At 36.8% G+C, this 24,176-nt stretch overlaps 1 protein-coding gene across 1 annotated transcript; it reads right to left on the reverse strand.

Moving 5' to 3' along the window:
• Window positions 1-6,476: 6,476 nt before the first annotated feature.
• On the reverse strand, window positions 6,477-23,392 carry calcoco1a (calcium binding and coiled-coil domain 1a). The gene is made up of 15 exons (XM_084098954.1): window positions 23,082-23,392; window positions 21,582-21,734; window positions 21,394-21,496; window positions 19,791-19,993; window positions 17,102-17,314; window positions 16,763-16,911; window positions 15,357-15,426; window positions 15,106-15,261; window positions 13,984-14,238; window positions 13,775-13,900; window positions 13,166-13,261; window positions 11,741-11,828; window positions 10,547-10,800; window positions 9,062-9,153; window positions 6,477-8,428 (listed from the first exon to the last, which is right to left on the reverse strand). The coding sequence occupies exons 2-15, from the start codon at window positions 21,711-21,713 to the stop codon at window positions 8,401-8,403; spliced, it is 1,965 nt and encodes a 654-aa protein (XP_083955080.1). The 5' UTR covers window positions 21,714-21,734; window positions 23,082-23,392; the 3' UTR covers window positions 6,477-8,400.
• Between the last annotated feature and the right edge of the window lie 784 nt (window positions 23,393-24,176).

Here is a 24,176-nt window from a genome sequence, read left to right on the forward strand (position 1 = left end):
TTATTGTTTACGCTTACATTATGCTATCACTTGTTTCTGCTTCTTTTTTCTTCTGTAAATAGCGCCCCTACCGTATAACAGTGAAAACACAGAAAGCCTGGAAAGAGTTACATGCATAAAACTTACATTTAAATGTATATTTAAAAAGTATTACTAGTCTGTAAATACACTTTTTAAACATGCATACAAAAGTTTTAAAAGGACTTTTAATTCAACTTGCCGCCAACTGACTGTCGTGTAGTGACTGCACAGTCAGGGATGAACCTTGGACGAGGCTTGTGTGTGAACTGATTCAAAAGATTCGAATCAATAGGATTAATCTACTCTCAATTCCCAATTTACATATTAGCTATATAAAATAATATCACAGGGCAAAACTGGTTTCATGTAAGTAAGCAAAATAAATTAAGCCATTTATCTGACGGGTCTGAAAATCCGTTAATGACGTCATCGTGCATTTTGTTTGAAAGCGGGGAAGAAGAGCCTGAAACAAATCTGCATCCAAAGGAAGATTTTGATGTGAATAACGACTCAAATTTCGGTCTGTACTTCATACAGTACTATAATTATCTTTAGAAGATTTGAAATATAGTGGCTTAATCGTATGGAGTATATTCATTTTATTTTATATGTTTTCAGTCCCTTTTCAAACTTGACAGGCACCGGTCACGCTGTTCTACGGAGGAAAAAGGAAAGCAGCTTAGGCTATTTTGTGTTTTCCATAAAATTTTACTCGTCTTGAACGACACGAGGGTGAGTAAACGATGGCCGAATTTTAGCTGACATTATTCTCAATGAAACAAGGTGTGTGAAACATGAAAGAAACATCCAAATCCACAAACAATTACGTTAATTCATCCAACAGAGGGCGATCGCGCACCACAGATTTGCTCTAATGACCCTGCTGGCTAGAGAACTATAATTTATCAAACGCTAACCACACACAAACACTACTGAGACCAAAACTAATGGATCCTGCCAGTGAGCCCTCATTTGTCTGCATGTGTCATACAGTAATTATCCGAGGACAAAGAAACATCCTTGCATTACTCATACAGGAGCATTAAAGACTTAGACATGAGACAGAATGGGCAGAGGTTATTGTGAAAATTTAGTTTCATTAAGAAGAAATAATTTAATCTTTTAGATAATTATGTGATAATTAAAAAGAAATATATAACATGTTAAATACTTTTAATTGGTTACATTACCCTGAAGTAACGTGAAAATAATGTAGTCTTTTTTTTTACCAGCCATACGTGATTATGGATAGCATATTTAATTTTATTTATTTAATAATATGTTTCATATTATAATACCAAGAAAATTTTGAATCTATTCAGGTGTATCTGTAAGTGATTACCTGAATGATGGAGATAATAGACATATGACCACACCCTTTTTATTCATGCTTTTATATTCTCAAAACCCATAAAGCACAAGTCCATATGGATGTATTCATGTATTTGAAATAATGCATGGACACAGTACTTGAGGGATTCAGACTTGACCACTTTATTTGTAAAGAGCACAAAGGGGCTCACAATATACAAATCTATTTATTCATAGCTCAAGGGTATTGTAGTAAACAGGGCTATGGCACTCTTAATTAAAAGATTACTATAATTAAGTTTCATTAAAAGGATCAATAAACTAGGGCTAAGATTAAAAACAAGGCCCATGCATTATACACTGGTTTACAAGGACCCCATACATCCAATCCCAATGAGATGTTGCCATGGGAACACAAGGCAGATAGGCTGAGGTGATGGATTTAAAGAGACAGGACATGTTTTTCTATCCATGGCAAACATGCTCTGCTTCCTGTGGTGTTCAGTGCATAGTGCTGAGAGTAATGAGAGTTAAATGAAGGAGAAAAGAGCAATAATGAAAGGAGAGAGCAACGTCTAGGCTGCAGTTGTTCAAATTACAAAAACAACAAAGAAGGCACATGTGGAGAGATTCATCTATTCATTCTGATTAAAGCCATTTAAATGGTTATCAATGAAAAAAATAAACAGAACTGATTTTTTTTTTTTTTTTAGTGGAGTTGTGCATGCCTTGGCAAAACCTGCTGCCATGGAGTTTGCAAGGATGAATTATGGTCGATTGTTGCCCCATTTCGTCTCCCCTATACAATAAAATTCACCCTAACGTTAAAAATAATTGCATTTTCACATTTCACAACAACTGCAACTTGAAATCTGTGAATTTATTTCTTATTTATGACTTTACATCTCAACATTACAGCTTTACCGTCTCATAATTCCAGCTTTATATTTTGCAAATGTGACTAGTGGCTGATAAAAACTGAATTTATGTTGGTCTACAAAATCATACTGTAGTAATTGTGAAATGTAAAACTACTTTTTTAAAGAAAGGACGTTGCAAAAATAAGAAGTGAAGTATTCATTTTGAGAAAAAGTCACAATTACACAATTGTACCGTGTGCTTATATATTGCGTATATATTGCTCTCAATATATTATAATAGCGACAAAAACACAGACTTGTATCAAATCATCAAAGCTGCTATAATAATAAGGTGTCTGGGAAAAATAACATTTTATTTTGTATTGTGAAAACAATCAATGGCATGTATTGAGCAATGCCAGTTTTATATTTGCAGTATCTTGTTGTTTCTCTCAGCTCGAGGATCCAGGCAGTCACAGTAGGTGGTTGTGAGGGTGTTGCTATGCAGTTGCTAAGGTATTCAGAATAGTTTTTAGCTTGACACTAGGATCAACTAGCTGGTTGTTAGGTGGCTGCTCACTGATCCACCGCTAAGTCTATCTATATTAGGTATATACTCTGCTCCTTTAGGGTTTTTCACACTTGGAATAGTTAACCCTGGGTCACTGTAAAGCCCAGGTAAACGAAATCCTGTTTTATCTTGCTTCACGTTTCACACTGCTCATAATTTACCCAGAGTTAACAATTAATCATAAGCTGATGTTTCACACTGTACATTCCTAAACCCTGGGTTAACGTCCATATTTGCATATTTGCGGTGCCAGTGTCACTGACTGGACAAACGCAGAAGTGACCTGTTTACATTAAGGTTCTAATATTGCACATATTACACATTGCTGCTGACTGTAATATCAACTTTTCGAACTATAAAGGTAAGAATGAAACGGTCACGTTTTCCAGCACCGTTTGACATTTTTCCTATCACATGCAGAAACGACTGTTTATATCGCACAGTGTTTCCGTGACTGCCCAACGCGCGTGAATATGATTGGTTGTCGGTTGCTAAGCATCTAGTTGTAACATTCTAACACCTCATCTTTTCACAGTGTACAAGTTTGGCACCGCAATGCGGAGTTAACACCGCAAAAGAAGTGGTCCTTTTAAATGACATGTGTGAAACGTTCCTTTACCAGGGGTTAAAAGTAGGGTTAAGAAAGACGATAACCCAGGGTTAAGCTTAGTGTGAAAAGCCCCTTTTATAGAATTTTTTCCTAATAGTAATTTCTACTATTTTACAACAGAAGTGAAAAACGTTTCTCAACTTTCAGTCACCAAGTTTATTTTTGTGGCTCAACTGTCACAGAATAGTACGCACAGGATTGTGGGATATCAAAGGCAGTGAAGGATACATCTATGCTTAGGATACATCTATGTATCTTTGGAGACAGGAAGTGAAGCTAACTTTGAGTTCGGATGTGTCTTAAACTGGGTAAACCCAGCCTGATCTGCCGGCGACTTGATTTCGCCCTGCATCTCAGGCTGGAAACCTGTACATTTATCTCTGCTGCTTCCTTTACAAATTTGCGGGAACCAATCACAAGCTGGCTTATCCACCTGGTGCGCTATTGGCGGGTTTAATCCAATCCAATTCCAGAGCCGTTACGGCTCTGTCCAATTCCTTTTAATCTCTCGACGATGCTCAATGGCTTCTTTTTAGCAAACAAATCGCTCGAGTGGGTGTAAATACCACTAACTTTCATGTTTTTTTTTTTAACCCGCAAAAATTGCTCAATTCCATTGCTGCTTCTGCAAATCGCTGATCAACACGTTTGGTTACACGTTTCCTGCCTGGAGTTTTCGAGTCGCTCTGCAAAGTACGTCACCCGGATCGTTGGTCTGATTGGTTGAAGGACTATCCAATTGCGTACGGAGTCATTTGAACTATGCCAATTGATCACACCTCTTGTGCAGTAGAAAATACAGAGCAGACTCCCCAGAACAATGTTCAATCTTAAAAGATTGAGCTTTGTCTAGTGATAGCCAGACTATCTTGATACCTTACTTGGAATGTATTCTCTGAAGGTAGGAATAGTTTCAGACGCAGCCCATGATTGAGGCATCCATTCATAGCACAAAAATGCAGAATTGTTAGTTATATTAGTAATAATGCATCAAAGTTTAGCAAACATTACTTTAAAAATGAAAGGTTTAGTTCACCCAAAAATGACATTTCTGTCATTAATTACTCGCCCTCATGTTGTTCCAAACCCATAAGACCTTTGTTCATCTTCGGAACACAAATTAAGGTAAATATGAAGAATTATTAATATTAAGATTAATAAAGTTGTTATTTTTGTTTGTTTTTCGCTTCAACATTAAGGTTGAACCCCTGTAGTCACATGGACTATTTTAGCGATGTCTTTACTACCTTTCTGGGCCTTGAAAGTGGTAATAACGTTGCTGCAAAGATAAACAAAGGTCTTACTGGTTTGGAACGACATGAGGGTGAGTAGTTAATGACAGAAATTTTATTTTTGGGTGAACTAACCCTTTAAGATGCAACACAAAGTAAATTCAGAATGAGAGCGAGGAATAAAAGCGTTCAAACAAAAAGAGAAAGAAACAACTCAAAAAAATATATAAAGATGTAAAAGAAAAGAATGACTGTAATATCTTGCCCAGCAAGAGATCATACAGTCTACACTGGTTTAATGCCGCTCAATCAACTCGTAATAAAATACAAAATGACCCATAATATTTTTTGCCTTTCTAATGTTAGAGAAAAGATTCTAGCTGGAGGTGTTCTGGAGAAGGAGAGATTATATGTTAGACATTCTCTACAGGAAACCGAGGCAGTGGCTTCCTAAAAGACATGAAAAGGCAGAAAAAAAGGAAAGAGTGAGAAGGAAGGAGGGAAGGAAGGAGAGCAGGTAGTATGTTGTAATGCCAGGGTGCAGTGCTGTGGCCCCAGGCTCTTCATATCTTTTACATTTCTAATTAAAAGAGATAAAGAGTGAAGGAGTCATCAATCCTACAGTGATTTCCCTGTTAAGGTTTTAGAGGCAGCCGTAAAGCAGGCAGCCCGGCTCCATTGATTTTATAATTATCTCCCGTCATGCTGCTAGGGGAGTGAGTGTGGAGAAGAGAAAAAAACATGGGAGAGCTAGAGAGGGAGTGGCATAGGAAAAGCAACAGAGGAAAAAATGGGGTGAAGGTCAGCAAAAAGTTGTTAAAAAGCAAGAGAGGATAACAGGGGGGCAATGGTCCAATTCTACACAAGTATCTTTACAGGTAAATCAAAAGCTTGCATAGTGCATCCATAATCTAACGTACCTGTAGGACCTTGTGCTGTATCAGTAAAATGATATTCTTGTGACTAAAATTATCCTAGTGAAAATAGACCTAAATCATTTATAAACAGTGATATGGATTTTACCATTGTTGTAAACAAAGTTTTAAAAAAAAATTTGATAAAAAAAAAAATCTATTAAAAATCATTTTAACTGTAATTGTTACAATAGTGTTTTGTTAATTTATTAACCTCAGTTAATGCATTAGTTATTGTGAATTAACAATGACCAACACATCTACAGCATCTATTCATCTTGGTTAGGGATGCAGTGATATTACAGTTCTAGCCAATTACCAATAAGCCAATAATTATTTTCATGTTATGGTTGATAACCATTAACTGGCCGATATTAAAATTCTATACTTTTACCAATAAAAATTAATAAATAAATCAAGTCAACAGTTTCAAATGCTACAAGTGAATTTCAGCATTGTGACACTGCAATGCATGTAAAATTGTTATTAGTTATTTTATGCTAAAAGTTACATTTAAGTGTTATTAAAATATTTTTTAAAAATTTACTTTATGTGAGCATTAGATGACAGCAAAGGTATCTAAATGTAAAAATTGGGGAAATGAGCATGGACAAGTAAATATCCAACACAGATAATAAAAAAACCCCCTCTAATATCATCCAAAATGGTACAGATAAACTGTGTGTCCCTGATCTAGGTTAATGCTAATTTCTGCATATACCAATACATTGTACCATTTCAACAAGTTGTATAAATTAGGTAATGTATAGTGAACAAACATGAATGAACAATAAACAATAGTGTATTTATAAATTAATATTAACCTACAGTAATAAATGCTGTAAAACATTTTTAGTTTGTTACCTGATGCAAATAATGTTTAACGAATTAACCTTATTGTGAAGTGTTGAGTAGAGCACATGGACATACAACAAACATTACATTAATTTTTTTTTTAATGAAACCCATCCCACATCCTGAACAGAATGACATAACCTAAAAACAAGTTAGATAAGTGAAAGTAGAATAACTACATAGAATGCAAACAATAAATCAAATTCTCTGATTGTATTGCCCTGAAATGACTTGCGTTCTGAAAGACAATGTCTCTTAAACATTACTGAAACTCATGAAAGTGGACAACCATTACTTAGGACTAATCTTAACATGTTCCCTGCCATAAACAGGTTTACGGTTGTAGTATAGTGGCTAACAGGAATAAAACAATTTTGCTGTCAACGGTTTTTGCGTCTACTGGGTGATCAAACTAAGCTTTCATTTTACATTTCAGGTGAAGTGTATCATGAAAATGACAACTGTTTTCAATCTCAGATACACTAAGAGTCTCTAGAATACAGTGACCAGTGCACAATACAAATACAGTAGGATGATGAATACAAAGTGAGCGCTGTTTAAGTGAGGTGTAATGGTAACATCACTTTTAAAGTCAATACAGATTATGACATGTTGTATAAAAGGCAAATAACATATAGGTGCTATTTAAACTTTACCCTACAGTAAACGGCAAGAACAAATCAACCAAACAGAAGGTCTGTGAGTACAGTGAGCTCAACCGGAAAATGTTTCAAACATTAAAAAGAAAAAAACATTTTAATGTATGATACCTTTTCACAATATTCCCCTTCATTATTTCACTTTTAAATATATGCATTAAAATACTCTCCCTGTGAATGTAATTAAAATTTAATTTTACCTCAGGTAATGAGCTTCACCAAAGTTTAAAGACGGCCAAATAACGTTCTCCACATGATTTAAATACGGCCAAATAACGTTCTCCACATGATCAACCTGAAGCCATCACACATCCAATTGAATTAAACATGAGATTTCTTGAATTTAGTGAGGCACAATTTAAAGCAGTTCAATTCATACCTTCAAATAATAATAAAAAAAACCTTCTTACAGTACTGCAAAAAGTTTCTAATGTATCTCCAACCCAAAGAGGAACATTAAGTAGTTAAGCTGTCTAAGTACATTTAGCATACAAATAGTAATTTCATCCTTAATGTAAAACAGTGTTTCAGTACAATGCAGGAAACTAAGATGAAGCACCAAATATAAATTTTGAGGAATTAAATGTAATAAATTCATTATAATAACTAACTGTTCCTAATACCCCCAGTCTCCATGCTCAAGTGGATTTCCTTCAAAGAAGATCTTGCGCATATGAATTTTACACGAGGATGACAGTAAACTTCCTGAAAGGAATCAAAAGTGCCACTCATTACTCTTACATCTAAACAGAAGGATCAGTCGCTGGTGTAGCCCATTGCACATAATCACTGTATGTGTGAACTTTCACACAGTCTTTCTTCTAACAAACAAAATTTCAAAATACTTCTACCACAAGACCCACAAAATGAAGAGCACCCGAACTAAATCTTACATTTAAAACCTGAAAAGATCTTGATGACATTGTGCTTTACATTATTGCTGATGCAGATTAATGATAATTGTTATATCCATACAAGCCTTATGACAGAACTCAAATAAAACACAAGAAAATCAAGACTGAAATAAACAACCCTAACACACACAGAAACACACACATTATTTCCTCTGCCTTAAATACAACCTTTCCCTCGATCTACTCGTTACAGACACTTTCTGCTTGTCAGTTGATATGTGTAAAATAACACGTCCGTGCAAGTTACCGTAAAACTGCGTGCGACATAGAGAGGTCTAATAGCTTATGCATATTCTAAGTGCATATAAAGTGTAAAGCAAATTGCATATTTAAATACTCATGTCAATATAATGTAAAGCGCAAATGCTTCTAAATACAAAACTCGTAACACGTGTTGCACTAGTGCAAAGCCATCCACGCTGCACTGGCCCTCCGGTCCTGCAGTTCTGCTTCTCACCACTCGGGACTCTCTGCCAGATCTCTGCATGACAACACACACAACAGGACAAGCGTGAGTTTGGGAAGAAATGGTGCATTTATAGATGGCAGAGGGTGAAAGAGATGGATAGAGAGGGAAACAGACGGAGGGGGGGTGGAGGTGTAGAGTTAGGGAGAGAAAGAAAGAGGGTGAAGGAGAGAAGTGAGGGAGAAAGGGTTTTAATGATGCTGAAAATTGGCCGGTGAGCGCTGACTACCCTCTCAGTAAATCATTGCTACAGCTTCCTGTCAACTTATCTGTCCTCTTGTCCTCCCCTCACAGAACTCCCGCTATCCATTCTCTCACTCTCTTCTCCCTCACTAATTTTATGAGGTGGTATTCAAAACTTCCATCTCCTCACCATATTCGGACTGTCACCATAAATAAAGGCCTGCATTAGCGTGTGCGAGTGTGCAAAGACAGAAAAAGAGACAGACTGTGACAGGGAGATATAAAGCGAGGCGTTGGGGAGAGAGAAGGGCCGAATGTTTTTTGCGACAGTGACATATTTACTCATGTGGGTTGTGTAAGAGTATATGTGAAAATCTATCTGAGCCCGTGTCTGCAGGTCACAGATAACGACAGTGTGACTGATGGGGTTTATAGACAGTGAATGTGTGTTTGTGCGTGCTGTACCCGAGGGTAGCGTCTCTGTTGTCAGGCAGGAGAAGAGCTGTCTCCTCTCCATAGCTGTGTCCTCCTGACAAAGCAGCCTCATACTCCTCCTCCTGTAAAACACACGCAGTCACATATGCATGAATAAAGGGCCTATTGACTACAAGTCTGAAGAACAAGCACAACCAGATTTTTAGAACGCCATAGTGTATCTCTATGAACTACTTCATACTGAGTTTGAAATATAAATCTGAGATCATCTGTAATTTTTGTATTATTATTTTTTAACCTGAAAGCTAATTGGTCAGTGCCAAAAAATCTTGCCAACAATTCATAGATTGACAAAAATGTGGCGTCTGGCTCAAGGCATCTCTATGAACTCCAACATATTGAGCTTGAAATATTATTCTGCAATATTCTAAAGTTTTATTTTATTCTGAGCCTAGGTTGATTCTCATTCTCTGTTGAGACTTTATGTTTGATGTGCATGTAAAAATGATTCATTTCGAAATTATTTTCCCATTCAGATTCCTAATCAAACCTGAGCATCCACCTTATTTTTCAACATGGAATTAAGATATTTTCTGTGAATGTGCAAGACTTTCGATTCATTTGCCGCCATTAATAAAACCAGTGTTTAAAAATATGATAATGAATTAAAATATGATAAGTACCAATATAAAGCAGTATAATAGACTGTTTTGAACAGGTAAATTGAAACCGGAAGCCAGTGGCTGTGCCTTGCTCGTATGTTAAAAATTAGGTGGATACAGATATTATTGAAGCTTTAACCCTCTACTGTATCATAAAATTTCTATCATTAACTAAAAACTAAAAGTATTTTGTATTTGCGCTGTTTGGTAAAGTTCTAGCAAAAATGCATTGTAGAAAGATAAAATAAAAATACAGTAAAACAAAGTGAACAACCTGCAAGAGTTTTTACACCATTTAGAGAATCCTAGCTTGTGATAATTCATTGCATTATTCATGTTTTATATCTGGGGTCTTTGAGACCCCAAGCACAGTCACAAGTTTAAGTAATGCCTTTTTATAAAGGGTGTTGAAATCCTTCACTTCCCTAGCAGACACTTCCCAAACACAACATGAGGGTTAAAGCATTCAGAAAATCTCATTTTACTCAGTGAAAACTTCTGTATCCAGAGAGTTGGTTATTGTTTGGATGTCGGAAAAATTAATAAATGAATAACAATAAATTGTATACTTCAGCACATTTCCAGAACTCAACGTTGTTCGTGAAGTAATGCAAAAACTTTCAGCATCTTACATCTGTGAATAGCTTTAGTGCAAATTGTTAGCAAATATTTTATAGCTTCGTTCTTTTGTGTCATTTTGTCACATCAGATTTGATGAGAAGAGGCCTTGAGGGTGAGGTCACATACAGCTAAACAAACAAACAGTGAGCCAATTCTTCCCTAAATGCTTTTTATGTAACCACAAAAATATCATATTTGGATATGCTGCGATGACTTAGTGACAAACCCTCACCGACTCAGAGCTGTGAGTGTGTGTGTGAGCACTGGGCTGGTGTGGAGATGAGAGGGGTGCAGGTTGGCTGATGACCACCGTGTTCATGCTGGAGGGGTGTCTGGGAGAGGGTGGCGGGGTGGCTGGGAGTAGCAGGTCGGCCTGGGGCTGCTCACACAGACTGTAGTGGTTCAGAGGCCCAGAAGAGTGTGCGTCCTGCAAGGCCTCGGGGTTCTCATCCTCAGAATCTGACAGCAGTGGGCTTTCTGCTTGACCTGAAACCAGGAACGGCAGATGAGCTTTCACAAGTGTCCTAATAAGTGTCTGCCCACATTTTTTTTTAATGAAAATATTTTGATTATTTTGATTGTGATCATATCATAATTATGTGAATGTAATAGAACTTACATTAAATATAAAAAATAATATTGTAGAATTTACCATATTCTTCATGTCAGCTACACATCCAAAATAAGCTAAAAATGTGATTCTGACTTAATTAAACAGAGAGCAAACAATATGACAAACCTTTATATGTAAATATGTAAACACTCTTAAGTCGACATTGCATTCATGCAACAGACATCTGTAATTAGTTATAGAGCTTAACTGTTGCAAATGTAAATATAACATTTTTGACACTACAAACAAATCTTTTTTTGTGTGTGTGTGTGTGTAACAATTTTCCTGATTTTCAAAACTAAAACTGTTGTGTAATGCTTGCTGTTGTGACTTTTGATTATGGGCATAAAGTCTGAACAACTTTGAAGGTTGCACTGGCCAAAAACCTGTTCGACTTTACTACTAGAAGTTGTGTAATGCAAACCAATTAGATTGTAGATTGCCATTTGCCATTGTGGGAAAATGTACAATTTTTGTGCAGAATATGTCATGTGTGAGTGGTCTGAGGTAAAAGTTAATGAGTCTAAAATAAAACAGTGTTATATTATGTTGTTTTGTAGTATGGCAGAGTTGTGTGCTTCCGGGAGGTGGGGTTGGTGTGCTGTGTTGTACGGTGGTGAAGTCTTGTCATTGTGCAGGGCCGTATAACGCAGTGTTGTGCAGTGGTGTGTGGCATTTTATGATGTGGCTGTCTGCCGCCTGGAGTTCTGTGGTATTGTTGTGAGAGGGCAATAAAGAAAGGAGACAGACTCACAATAGTGTCGTTGTGTGTAGTGATGTTTGTACAGAATTAAAGAAAGCACAGTGACTCACTGCTCTGCAGCAGGGCCGTCTCACTCCATTTAGAATCGCTCAGCACCTCCAGCCTTCTCTCCAGCTGACGGCTGTACTCTATCACTTCCTGCACACACACACAGTTAACAAACCTTACATTGTATAGAATGAAATAATGTCACACTGTTATGTTTAAAATACCATACTGTCCGTCATCCTGTCCCTAAATCAAGAGCGCACTCATCTTAAGTATAAGTAGATTCATTGTTATATCCATTTGCAGTTTCCTTTTTTCTTATTTTAGCACAGCTATAGAGAAAACTGGTCACTTTTTCAAGTAATACACATAACATTTTTTGTTTAACCCCTACCTAAAATCTTTGTAAAACTGCTGTATGTTTAAAAACGTAGCTTAATATATTTTAAATATTCTGGGTAATATTCAGTCTAATAAGGTCTGTGACACACCAAGCCAGCAGTCAGCCGTCAGTGAGCATCTGTCAGGCTAGTTTTTGCCGTGTGTTAATACACGTCGGCGACAACACAGTTGACTTTCATTGCTGCTAGTTATTTGATGTCGCCCTCCTGGTGTGTCACGGCCTTAACAGAACGGAAAATGCATTTTCAGTAATGCATTTACAGTGAGCAGCCAGTTGGAAAGCATAGAGCATAGAGCAGAGCAAATGAACATTCAAGATAGACAAATTTATGTTGAAGAATAAACATAACAACATAAGCCTATATATATAACTCTTCTGAGCTATATTATATAAAGTTTTATTCAAATTTTAACCTTACATCATGACTAGCAAAAAATGTAAAGTTACTTTTACTTGGTACCCCCACAGGGATACCATAAAGGAATGCCACATAACTGCATATGCATGACCACACGCCTATGTTGATGTTCTGCAAACTCCATTCATGGCTATTACATATGTAACATACTAACCAGATGTTCCTCAACCTAGAAAGGATCATTTAAAGTTTATAGCTCACATAAGATTTATTTACTTAAGAATTTATGCAATGGCTACCAAAAATACAAGCTTCAGATTTCTGTGTTTAAATCCATCTGCCCACTCCCCTGCTCTGTTTCCAATCTATTTACAATGTGGAATATTGCTTTAAACCAGGAGCCAAACGCTGTCAGACACACAGAGAGCAAAACATTCTCTTGAGAGACAGGTTGTATCTGGTGGTTATGACTGGTATAACAGCATTTTTCTGTTATGCCTTCAGGCTCATGTGAATGAGAGGTTTGTTTACTGATAAATTGAAGACAACTTCGCTGAGACTAAGCAAACTTTTTAAACTTTTTGGTTGACCTGTGAGAACCAGATTTAAAGATGGCTTTGATGAGAATATTTTTGGTTGACCTGTGAGAACCAGATTTTAAAGATGGCTTTGATGAGAATATGATGGTGAGTACGGTGAGTTTTGTGAGAACAGTAGAGATCGTGCCTGTATTTCTGTCTGCAGCTGCTCCTTCTCTTTCTGAGCCACTCTAAGACTGGCCTTCAGCTCCTGCAGCTCACGACGAGTCTCACTTAACTGAACCTGAAAACACACACACAAATTTCACAAGAGTACTATAAAGCAGTGGTTCTCAATTCCAGTCCTCGTGACCCACTGCTCTGCACATTTTGTATGTCTCCCTTATTTAACAGACCTGAACCAGATCATCAGGTCATTAGGAGAGACTCCATGAACTGAACTGAGTGTGTCAGATAAGAGAGACATACAAAATGTGCAGAGCAGTGGGTCACGAGGACTGGAATTGAGAACCACTGCTATAAAGTACACGTCTTTAAATATTTAGCTTCACATTGAATAGCAAATGTAATTCATACCTTAATTTACATTATATAAATCTGTAAATGACTTTGGTCATTCTAGGTCACTAATCAAATGTAAGCAAATATGTGATATTGACCATGTTAACTCCTACAACGTGTGCTGTTAACACTGAAACAGATGGCACTAAAAATATTGACAAGAAAAACTTACTTGGAAAAACTTGAAGCTACATGTCATTGTTTTAAAGAAATGTGTTAAAGAAATGTGATATACCCGATTGCAGTCTTTCTCTCGTCCCAGCTCCACTACTGCTTTTTCTCTCTCCATCCTCGCCTCTTGCAACATCTCCTCCTTTTGCTGGATCTCGTCATTAAGGCGTTCCAGGCGGACTTTGTCCATCTGACAGTTTATGCAGTCACTTCAATTAACGACAGTTTTAAAGTTGCCTTTGTGTTTTTAAAAATATTTTTTGCTACACGTACCTCAGTGTTCTGCTGCAGGGTCTCTCTCTCCTGTGCCCAGTTGGCTCTGCCCTCTCTCAGAGACAGGCTTGCATCTGCCAGCTGAAGTGTGAGCTGTGCGGCCTGCAGACGGGCCTGATGGAGCTCGGCGTGTGTGGTGTCCCTCTGAGCGACCATGTCTCTCAGCTCCCCCCTCAGAGTCTCCACACAGCGTTCACTCACGTTCAGGCGCTCTTGAACACTCCGGAGTTCACTCAATGCCACTTCATTGGCTGCCTGATCAACAATGACACAGATACAATCGTGTCATGCTAAAAAGATGTAGTCAGTCTAGAGGCAGTTAGGGGGCTTGCCTTGCATGTCTTCTAGCATCAATCTGTTCTATTTTTATTTATTTAATTGCTGGACTATACAGACATGGTTCAAATGCGTCACATCTAACAGTTTTCTCAGCATTTCATGCTGACTAAAACATGTGACCAATTAGAAGAAGATGGGAAGTTGTATACAGTTGATATTTAATAAAAATAAATACAAATCAAATCACTTGCAAAAAATACACTACCATTCAAAAGTTTGGGGCCACTATGATTTTGGGGCCTCTAAAGACATTCATAGTTTTATTCAGCAAGAATGCTTTAAATTCAAAGTGACAGTAAAGACTACTTTGTTACAAAAACTTCCATTTCAAATAAATGCTTTTCTTTTGAACAGTCCATTAATCAAAAACTGTATAATGATTTCCACAAAAATATTAAGCATATTCAAGATTGATGATGAAATGTTTCTTGAGCACCAATTCAGCATATTAGAATGATTTCTGATGGATCATGTGATGCTAAATTTCTTTTAATAAAAATAAAAATCTTACCGTGCCAAAACCTTTGTAAAGTAGTTGAGAAAAATGATCAATATATGTTGATATTTTGTCAGAATGGCCATCAAAGTTGAAAGACATGCTTTCTGCCCCCATATGGTGTATTTACAACATCTACCAGTAGGGAATATGCTAACCAGCCAAACCCCTTATTAATAACATGAACTTCATGGATAAATGGCATCAAGTATCTGTTCTGAGACAATACACCCTGTGTACGAATATCCAATGTGAAAGCTGGGATGTGAAAACTGCTGGAGTGTTACCTCCTTCCTGTGAGCGCTGTTGAGTTTGTGTGTGAGGGTGGTGATGGTGTCACGGAGCTGTAGAGCATGTGTATCTCTCTGGGCCAGTGAACTTCTCAGACTCTGAAACTCTGATGAAAGACTGTGCAGCTCTTTCTCTGTCTGTTCCATCTTTAACTAGTATAATACACAAAACAATGGCACAATAATGACCATGTAGTTGTGTTTATGCTTATTTGTCTACAAGCGTGTACAAGTGTTAGCTGAGAAACCTTCAGGTTCTCGTGTTCATCCTCATCTTCCTTCTTCTGAGCTGATGCTTTCTTGGCCCGTTCCCTCATCCTATGCAGAAACAGCACACAGGAGAACCAATGAAACCACGTGACTCAAAGAGACAATAAGACCCTGTTCACAGCACTAAACCGACCTCTAGAAGGGGTCCAATGTGTCTTGTATATAATCCAATCACATCAATGACATTTGGAGGAAGTCAAAGATGCATATGGCCACAATATATGAAACAATTATGTCCTGATGTGTCCCAGAGAACACAGGAGAACTACTTGCTTATATAACATGTACAAATTAAACAATGATTTTACTTTTCAGAAGTACATCTTAAAACAACAACACAATTCAATACTCAAGTCATCAACGTGCAGTGACAATTGTATATAATATGTGTGCAGCCTTTAGTCATTTGAAATTATGTTCAGTGTGTATTCATGAAATCGAAGAAAATCTTTAGGAAATCAGATCAGAAGTGGTCATTGGAGATTAGTCAAGTAGAGATTAGTAGAGATTAGCACATTAGCCTAGTTGTATTGGAGATTAGTCAAATAGAGATTAGTAGAGGTTAGCACATTAGTTGTAAACAAACATACAACACAATCAATGTAGTCTGAATCACAATCAAATAACTCTTATTAGCTCTTATGTGTTATTTTTAGTAAATCATAAATAGTGATGCACTGAAATAAAATTAAAAAATTTGGTTTTGATAAAACGAAAATTAAGTTTTGGTAATTAAATTTAGGTTAACTGGGTCATTGAACTCGGTATGCTATTCAGGATGTCGTCATAGTAAAGTTCTTTGGCAAATAGGTGCTTCTCGATTTTTCAGCAGAATTTTTGTTACATATTGCTACTGTAGCATCATATTTGGTCACATTGAAATTCGACTACACTGCTGACATATACCTGTTGTAGCTTATCCACGCTATTGTAGCTTATATTTTTTGCTTGAAATAGACACTGATACAGTCAAAACACGTCATCAGAGAAGCGCAAACTGTACCAATGATTTTGGCCATCCAAAACTATACTGCCCAAAACAGTTTTTTTGTTTTGTTTGTTTTTTCACTTTTCAGTGCATCGCTAATCAAAAACACATAAATCTTGACTGTGACCAGTGTAGCCTGATTTCTGAAATTAGTGTCTCTTATGAGCTGATTCTTTCAATGAATACCTCCTCAAAAACACAGGTTAACAATTTGAATTAGTCTCAACCGCTGCCCTGCATAATTTACAGCATCAACAGAGAATAAATTTCTTTCATATGTAAAGCAAAATGTTCATTATGACTGAAATGCACCCAAATTAATTGGAATCAAATCTGTTACAAATGTGTAGGGCTGGGTAATGATTCAAAGATAATTCAGAGTAGAAAGCCTCTCACCTTTCTAGGTCAGTCTCTCTCTCCAGTCCTCTCTGGGTCAGTACTTTAATGTCCTCTTCTAGCTCTCTGATTCGCTGCTCATTAGCTTCTTTTTGAGTTAGCAGAGCTCTCTTCTCCTCTGTCAGGGCCTCACCGAAATCCTCAACTTCCTAAAAGAGAGAGGTGTGATGGTAGTGAGGTATTTAAACTAAACTGTAACACTAAAAATCATTTAGCAGTTAGATTTCCACCAGTGTATGTGAACATATACACCACAGTAAACACAGTAAAGACAAAATATACACAAAACCCTGACCCAGGGCTGACCACACAGGCTGGTGGAATGAGTGTTTACACTACCTTCTGCTTCTTCTTCATCTCCTCTACTTTCTCTATATATTCCCTCACTTCCTCCTTCAGCTCGGCGATCTTCCTTTCCAGTTCCTTGCGGCTCTGCTCCCAGGAGCTTCTGTCTCTCTCTCTCCTGCCTTTCTCCCGCTCCACGTTCTGGTCTGCTGCTTCAAGAGCCTGGAGCAGCTCAGCACGCTCCTTCAAACATTCCTGCAGACGTCTCTGTTTGGAAGAATGACAGAGAAAGATACAGATATTAATAAAAAATACAAATGAAAAAACCTAGTTTTAAATGAGGTCTGCCTATCGATTCAAATGTTTAATTATTTACCTTATATGGTAAATAAAATATAAAACAAATTAATTATATATATATATATATATATATATATATATATATATATATATATCTCAATATTAGCTTTGAAGACATGGCATTATTGTAGCAGATCAAGTAAATCAAATAAATTATATAATAAATAATTTAATGTAATTATTTGGGCTGGGTATCGGCAAGGGCCTCACGATTCGATACATATCGTGATACATGTGTCACGATACGATATATCACGATATATTGCGATACGATACATATTGCGATATATTGCAATACTTAAAAAAATAAATAAATAAAAAAGTAAAAAATAATAGTTGAAAATACAAAACCGAAACTGGGCACCGATATAGAACCAGTACCTAAGTAGGCTAACCGGTATGTAACCGGACCGAATCAAAACGCAGATTTTGGTGCCACTTAAATGCCTCAACTGTCTGTTGAAATATCTGCCCTCTGGTTCTCTGAAATGGACGTAAGAAAGCATCATCACCGCATGTGATCGCTAGTTAACCCTTTGATGCATATGATCGTTCACACCGGTGTGATTAGAACGTTCAGATCATGTGATCATCAACTTCTAAATTCAAATTTGCATTTGCGCGTTGGCTAGCACTGAGCCAGAGACAGACGCTCTTAGCGCTGTCATATTATATCACAACTATTCAGTGTTTTCAACCACATAAGGTTTATTTAGGTTTCAGACATTTAAATACACATAAGTACTAGCAAAACAACATTTATAGTTTGTAAAATACACACTGATGTCTATGGAAGCGGCAATAACAATCCTTTCAATTATAAATTGATGACGTGTTTAGATACACATTATGTAGGTAACTATAAAATTTACTCTGTTCTTCTCACACTTCACCAGCCACCAGTGAAATAAATGATCATGATAGTTAGCTGTATCGATATTTTTTAACTGCCCTAGTAATTATTACGTTTATTGTGAAGTTTATGTAATTTTAAATAATTGTCTTCTTTACATATGCTATATCAGTAACAAAACCGCATTACTGACTTGGTTGGAAAGCTCTAAGCTGTTCATGTGATTCTCAAACCACACAACAAAACTGCTCATTGTGGAGATGTTAAAAGTAGACTCTCTGTCTGAGGTCTGCAGTCTTCTATGGATTAAAGTATCAATACACTGGGACATTCTATTCTATTTTTACCCTTTCTTGGACAAACAACAGTGCATCTCAGAGCTGTCCAAAAGAATGAGAAATCCCTTTTATTGTAGTACTGTATACATACTGTAGTTTAGTATTGCTGTATACCTTTCTGACTTGCTTAAAAAAATAATGAAATATATTATAACCTGGAAGTTAATCAAAAATACAGCGAAATGGTGCATTAATTTAAAAAGTCTTTTTTTCACTGTGATTAAAACTTGAGACTATTATCATTTAGGCTTCATGCTAACAATCACACCCTTGTACCAGATTACCAATATTGTTTGTTTTACATATTTATTTATTTATAATATATGATAATATATACTGTTTAATTGAACTATAACTATAACTATATATATATATATATATATGTACAGTATATGTATATGTATATGTATATATGATTGGCTGGAAGGTATGCATTCAAATCGTTTAATGCACAGGTAGTTCCAGTCAGTTTTATCACCATTCTGTATTAATGCATTGCTTTCATTTAAGTGCGCGCACACACACACACACACACACACAGAGATTGGAAATCGCACTGCACACACACACACACATAAAAACATTCAGGAGCACAGAAACTTATCAATGCTGCCCTGTGACTTTTATTGATAAAATAGCCTCGCCGCTGAATCATTTCTCAGCAATAAGGGAGTAACACCAAATGCACAGCTTCATTATTAGTAGAAGGATGCTTCTCAGGCAATTCACACGCGCATCTCTCTCTGTCTTGATAATTAATTAAAATACATGCTATAATTCATTCATTCATAAATGTAATCTTACCGCACTGCTTTATCTCTGTGTCTGATTTAAAGTGGGCAGAATGCTAGATCTAATGAGCCGTAACTGACCAAATTAACCATTATTTTTAACTTTCTGGTCAAATATTGTGCTGCAAACATCAATAACTTGTTAATGTTGGCAAATGGCCATAAGCAGGAGAATCCACGGCTAGCTGTGCATTAAACAATTGGAATGCACTCTGCTGAATGCATGTGTTGTGTGTTTCTTTGCCGCTAGTACAGCTAGCCGTGGATTATCCCTTACATATATCATGCATACGGAGAGAATGCTACAGCCCTAGGCAACCATTGTCTTATTGTGAAACACATAATTTGTGTAATGATGGACTGAATTACAGTCTCTCACATATTCTTTGAGTACATCTGACCTGCAGTAGCTGGGCTCTGGGGATGACCAGCAACATGTCTTCGCCCACTTCCTCTCCTTGGCCCTCCTCCTCCAGAGTCATCAGCTCCTCCATGGGCTTTGGGGCTGAGAAGGTAAAGGCAGTGCTGCAAGAACAAGCCTCTCCCCTTCCATCCACATACACAAACTGGTACTGCTGAGCACTAGGCCCTGGTAGGTAGGAAGCTGAAGAGGGGAGAGAAAAAGAATGCTGTGAAAGGCCAAAAAAAAAAACTATAAACAAAACAATTGTCATATGGTCTCAGATTTTTAATATAGGCAAATTGTATTTGAATATTTCCTGTCTGGTTATTCATAGTGAGAGAAGTTTGGAGATTTCCTACACAATCACATGAAGCCAGGGCCACTGGTGATGACCTCATCTGGCTTCTCCTAAACGCACTCTGTCTCCATCACCAATATTCACCACAAAATACAATGCTGCCATTCTGCACTGTGCAAATCTCAGCCCAGATGATACTTTCACATGCGCTTGCAAAACTCGGTCTAACACTACTGTTCACAGTTTTTGGGACAGAAAGTTTTTTTTGTGAAAGAAATTAATACTTTTATTCAGCAAAGATACATTAAATTGATCAAAAGTGAAAGCATAGATATTTACAATGTTACAAAAGATTTTTATTTAAAATAAGTGCTGTTTTGAAAATACTATTCATCAAAGAGTCCTGAAAAAAATCACAGGTTTAAATAAGCAGCTGTTTTCAACATTATGTTCAACAAAGTTACTTGAGCACCAAAGCAGAAATACATTGCACTTTAAAATATATTAAAATGCAAAACATTTATTTTAAATTGTAATATTTCACAATATTATTGGTTTTACTTTATTTTTGAATGAATAATGCAGCCTTTGTTAGCATAAAATACTTTAAAAAGAAACATTTGAATCGACCTCAAACTTCTGAATGGTAGTGCAAGTTACTTTAAAAGAGCAATATATAGCGCGCCTACACCCTGCAGTTTAATTACTACGGATGTGCTTTTCAGAAATAAGCTAGTCATTAGGTTGTCTCAAAGATTAGTTAACCACTTGGTTATAAGGAAGCCCTGAATAAATAGGGCCTCTAGACACTGATCAGACATGCTTCTTAGGGGGCGTTCACACACGATACACAACAATTTAAAGGGCTGTCACGGGGTTTTACAGTGCTTACGATAATGCACGCTACAGCACAGCATAGTAAAACCTTTTAAAAATAAATTGCATCTCTAAATTCATTATTTTTAAAGCATTGCCAAAACAAGCATTTTAGGTTTATTGTTTAAAACATTTTTAGAGAAGCAAGTCAATCTAGGGTAATTTGGGAGCATCCTAGCCCTCCCTACTAATAATTAACTACAGGCGAAATCCTTTGTGGCATTTTATCTCTTTCACAGGTCATCTGAGGACAAACATTTGCTAATGCACTGAATGCATGAGCCCAGCAGTTGGGTGAATCAATGCAAGAAACTGTAATTAGCTTCTTTAAATGTCCCTAAAGCACACTATTCTTTATTCATACTGTATTAAGACCATCAGCTGACTTTCAAGAGGGCTTGAACACCAAAATCAATGCTTCAGAGACCTTGGAAATTAACGCAGCAGTTCACGGAGGTCCCCTCTTTGTAGTTGGATGGTGCTACTGCCCACACAAACGTATGGTAGTCCTTGATTGATGACCAGCCAACCTGAGGGTAAAAGAAACAGATCAACTTTAATTAAGCAAAAGAGCCACATCAGTGCTGAAAAGTCCTGGAGATGGTTCTCTCTTACTTTAAATAGTCCAACCCAGTCATTACTGGCCCATGTGTGCTGTGAGTTGATGGTGTAGTGGCAGTCCACTCTGCTCTGAGGGAAGTAGCTACTTCCGACATTGCGAAACTCCACCCCCAATGTCTTCTCCATGGCAACAGAATAGTGATGCACCTAGGTAGTTATTAAAAATTAAAATGGAAATATTTAGTCTAAAACTATTTTTCTCATTCTCAAATAATATGCATGCAGTTTTATGGCGTCATTACATGAAATATTAGCATTACAAAAAAATGGTCAATGAACTGCAACAAAGTTACTAAAAATGGTTTAAAAAAAACGTAATACATACTTAGTAAAAGACATAATACATAGAAAATACAATATGTTAAATTTTATCCTAAAATCTTGATGTTAAGAAAAAGTTCAAAGACATGTTACTTATGTGCTTTGAAGAAGTGTGGCTGAGGTAAAAGGCAATACAGTAATTATTTTGTCTTAAATATGCTATCTTATTTGTATGCCTTTTCTGTCTCTATCCAAATTCACAAATATACATAACTTTAAAAGGAATTTTAAACAGGATTTAATTAGTCCCCAGAAAATTGTATGGATATTATTATCAAGGCTTACTGAGGATAGTAGGGGAGAGGTGAATGTGTTGCGCAAGTGAAGAGGTACTGTTTATGTTAAACTAGATGCCGAGTTCCTGCGGATGACTGACGAGGAGTGCAGACTCTCTCACCCCAGACACACATCAGCTCTTAGAGAGCATTTGTGACACAGGTTGTCAGGGGCCACAAATGCTGTGACTGACTGTGTTAACAGTATAGATTACAAGTAATGACAGGTGGGCCCATCATTAGCAACACCTTATAATAAACTACAAACTCCATATTTAGACTCTCCATGAACAGACCAAGGACGTTTTCTGACGTCATCTGTATGATGTCAGAAACTTGCAGCTTAACTCCAGTGCTTAGTATCAAGCTTTATCTTAAAAAGAAATACCAAGGATCATTTGATTCATCATCATATGAGTCGTTTAAAATAAAATAGATGGTAAAATTAGTTTTTTTTAAAACACTAGAAAACACAAAATTTATTTTAATGTACTTTTAATATTACTTGACACGTGACACCTGATTGTTGTGGCACAATAATTGCTGACTTGCGAAAATAAAATCTTTCTTTGCATTGCAAACAATCGTGGATGGCTATTGCAATCGAGGCCCAAAGTTAGAAACTATCTCAAGTTACTCGGTACAGCGTGACAACAAGAAGAAAAACAATGCATAAGCAGATCTGACACTTTGTTACAGCAGTTAAAAAAGAAAAACATGACAGCCTTATAACATTGTTATCGTCAATACACATTCCATGGGACTGCCTCTAATGGGATTGGATGTTATAAACATGGCATGCTTTGTCTTTAGCTGCGTGCTACTGAACATACTGCAGTTTTTTTCTTTTCTTTTTTTCTTTGTGGAAAAACCGCAAACGTCGTATAACAAAACTCACCCAATTTAGATTAGATAACCAGAACAATGTCCTCTTGAAAAACGATGTTCGGTCATATAGGAGAAAACATCTATGAGACTGATGACAAGTGTAATTTACACCGACACGTTCGCCGAGATGAGCTGTGCTACGAACATCTCACAACAATAACAAAAACAGAAGCATGGGTGCTTTGGAGAGGCACGCTGCATTGTGGGAAATGAAGTTCTATCACTGATTCTGAATCATGTCTCAGACACTCAAAAAAACTAAAATCCCCATCTGTAACGAGAATGCTTTGAAGGTCGATGTGAGAAGTCAAACGTCATGGTAACGGTACAGCGATTGAAGCTCTGATTGGTTCACATTTCACATCGGTTTCATCGTCTTAGTTTCTATTGGTTAAATGTGTATGTCAATCAACTCTTGGCCAATGCGATACGTGTTCGTAAAACAGGCATGGTGAAAAGCAACACGATTGCGAAATGAACTAGTCTGACTCATTTCCGCGAATAGGCTCTTTCGAACAGTTCGAAACATCGATTCAGTGATTCATTCATTTACGTCTCATAATTAAAAAGTGATATTCTTTGAAATAAACTCTGTCATGTATTTGTGTTAATAAAAGTGTCATACAATCAAGTCAACTTATATGTTCTATTTGTAATAATTTTGCAAATAGGCTACTCTAGTAATAATATATCGCCCCATCAGTCAAATCTTTGGTAAACTTAAAATGCTCACACTGTCAGCTCGGTTCTTGGCTTGCTGCAAAATTGACATGTCAGAAAGAAACAGCTCTTGGTTCAATGAGTCGGTTGACTCCAGAATCACTCGACCTGATTCGGTTCGTTTCGAACAAATCGTTCGGTCTGTTATAACCAGTTCAAACTATTCAGTAAAAAGATCCGGTTCAGAAGAGCGATTCGACTGTGTCTGGTTTCCAAGAAACAATGTTATATAATATCATAATATTCGCATACATAATATAAAGCACCTGCGTGGGACATATATCACTCACATGCTTGTTTGATGCCTGCAATGGCTTTTCAGGGTTATTCTACTTTGATTCTTGCAGTCTCAGTAGGCCGACACACATTCAGCTGAAGTAAACAG

This window comes from Abramis brama (assembly GCF_963993115.1).
Source record: "Abramis brama genome assembly, chromosome: 22".
Taxonomy (NCBI): Eukaryota; Metazoa; Chordata; class Actinopteri; order Cypriniformes; family Leuciscidae; genus Abramis; species Abramis brama.

What these genes read in the sequence shown, in the direction of transcription:
- calcoco1a (XM_084098954.1), bottom strand. Translation starts at nt 21,713, where the DNA reads ATGGAGAAGACATTGGGGGTGGAGTTTCGCAATGTCGGAAGTAGCTAC. An exon ending in CCAGAGCCCAGCTACTGCAG is followed by an intron (nt 17,315 to 19,790) that starts GTCAGATGTACT and finishes TCTTCCAAACAG; the next exon opens with AGACGTCTGCAGGAATGTTT. An exon ending in ATGAACACGAGAACCTGAAG is followed by an intron (nt 15,262 to 15,356) that starts GTTTCTCAGCTA and finishes GTATTATACTAG; the next exon opens with TTAAAGATGGAACAGACAGA.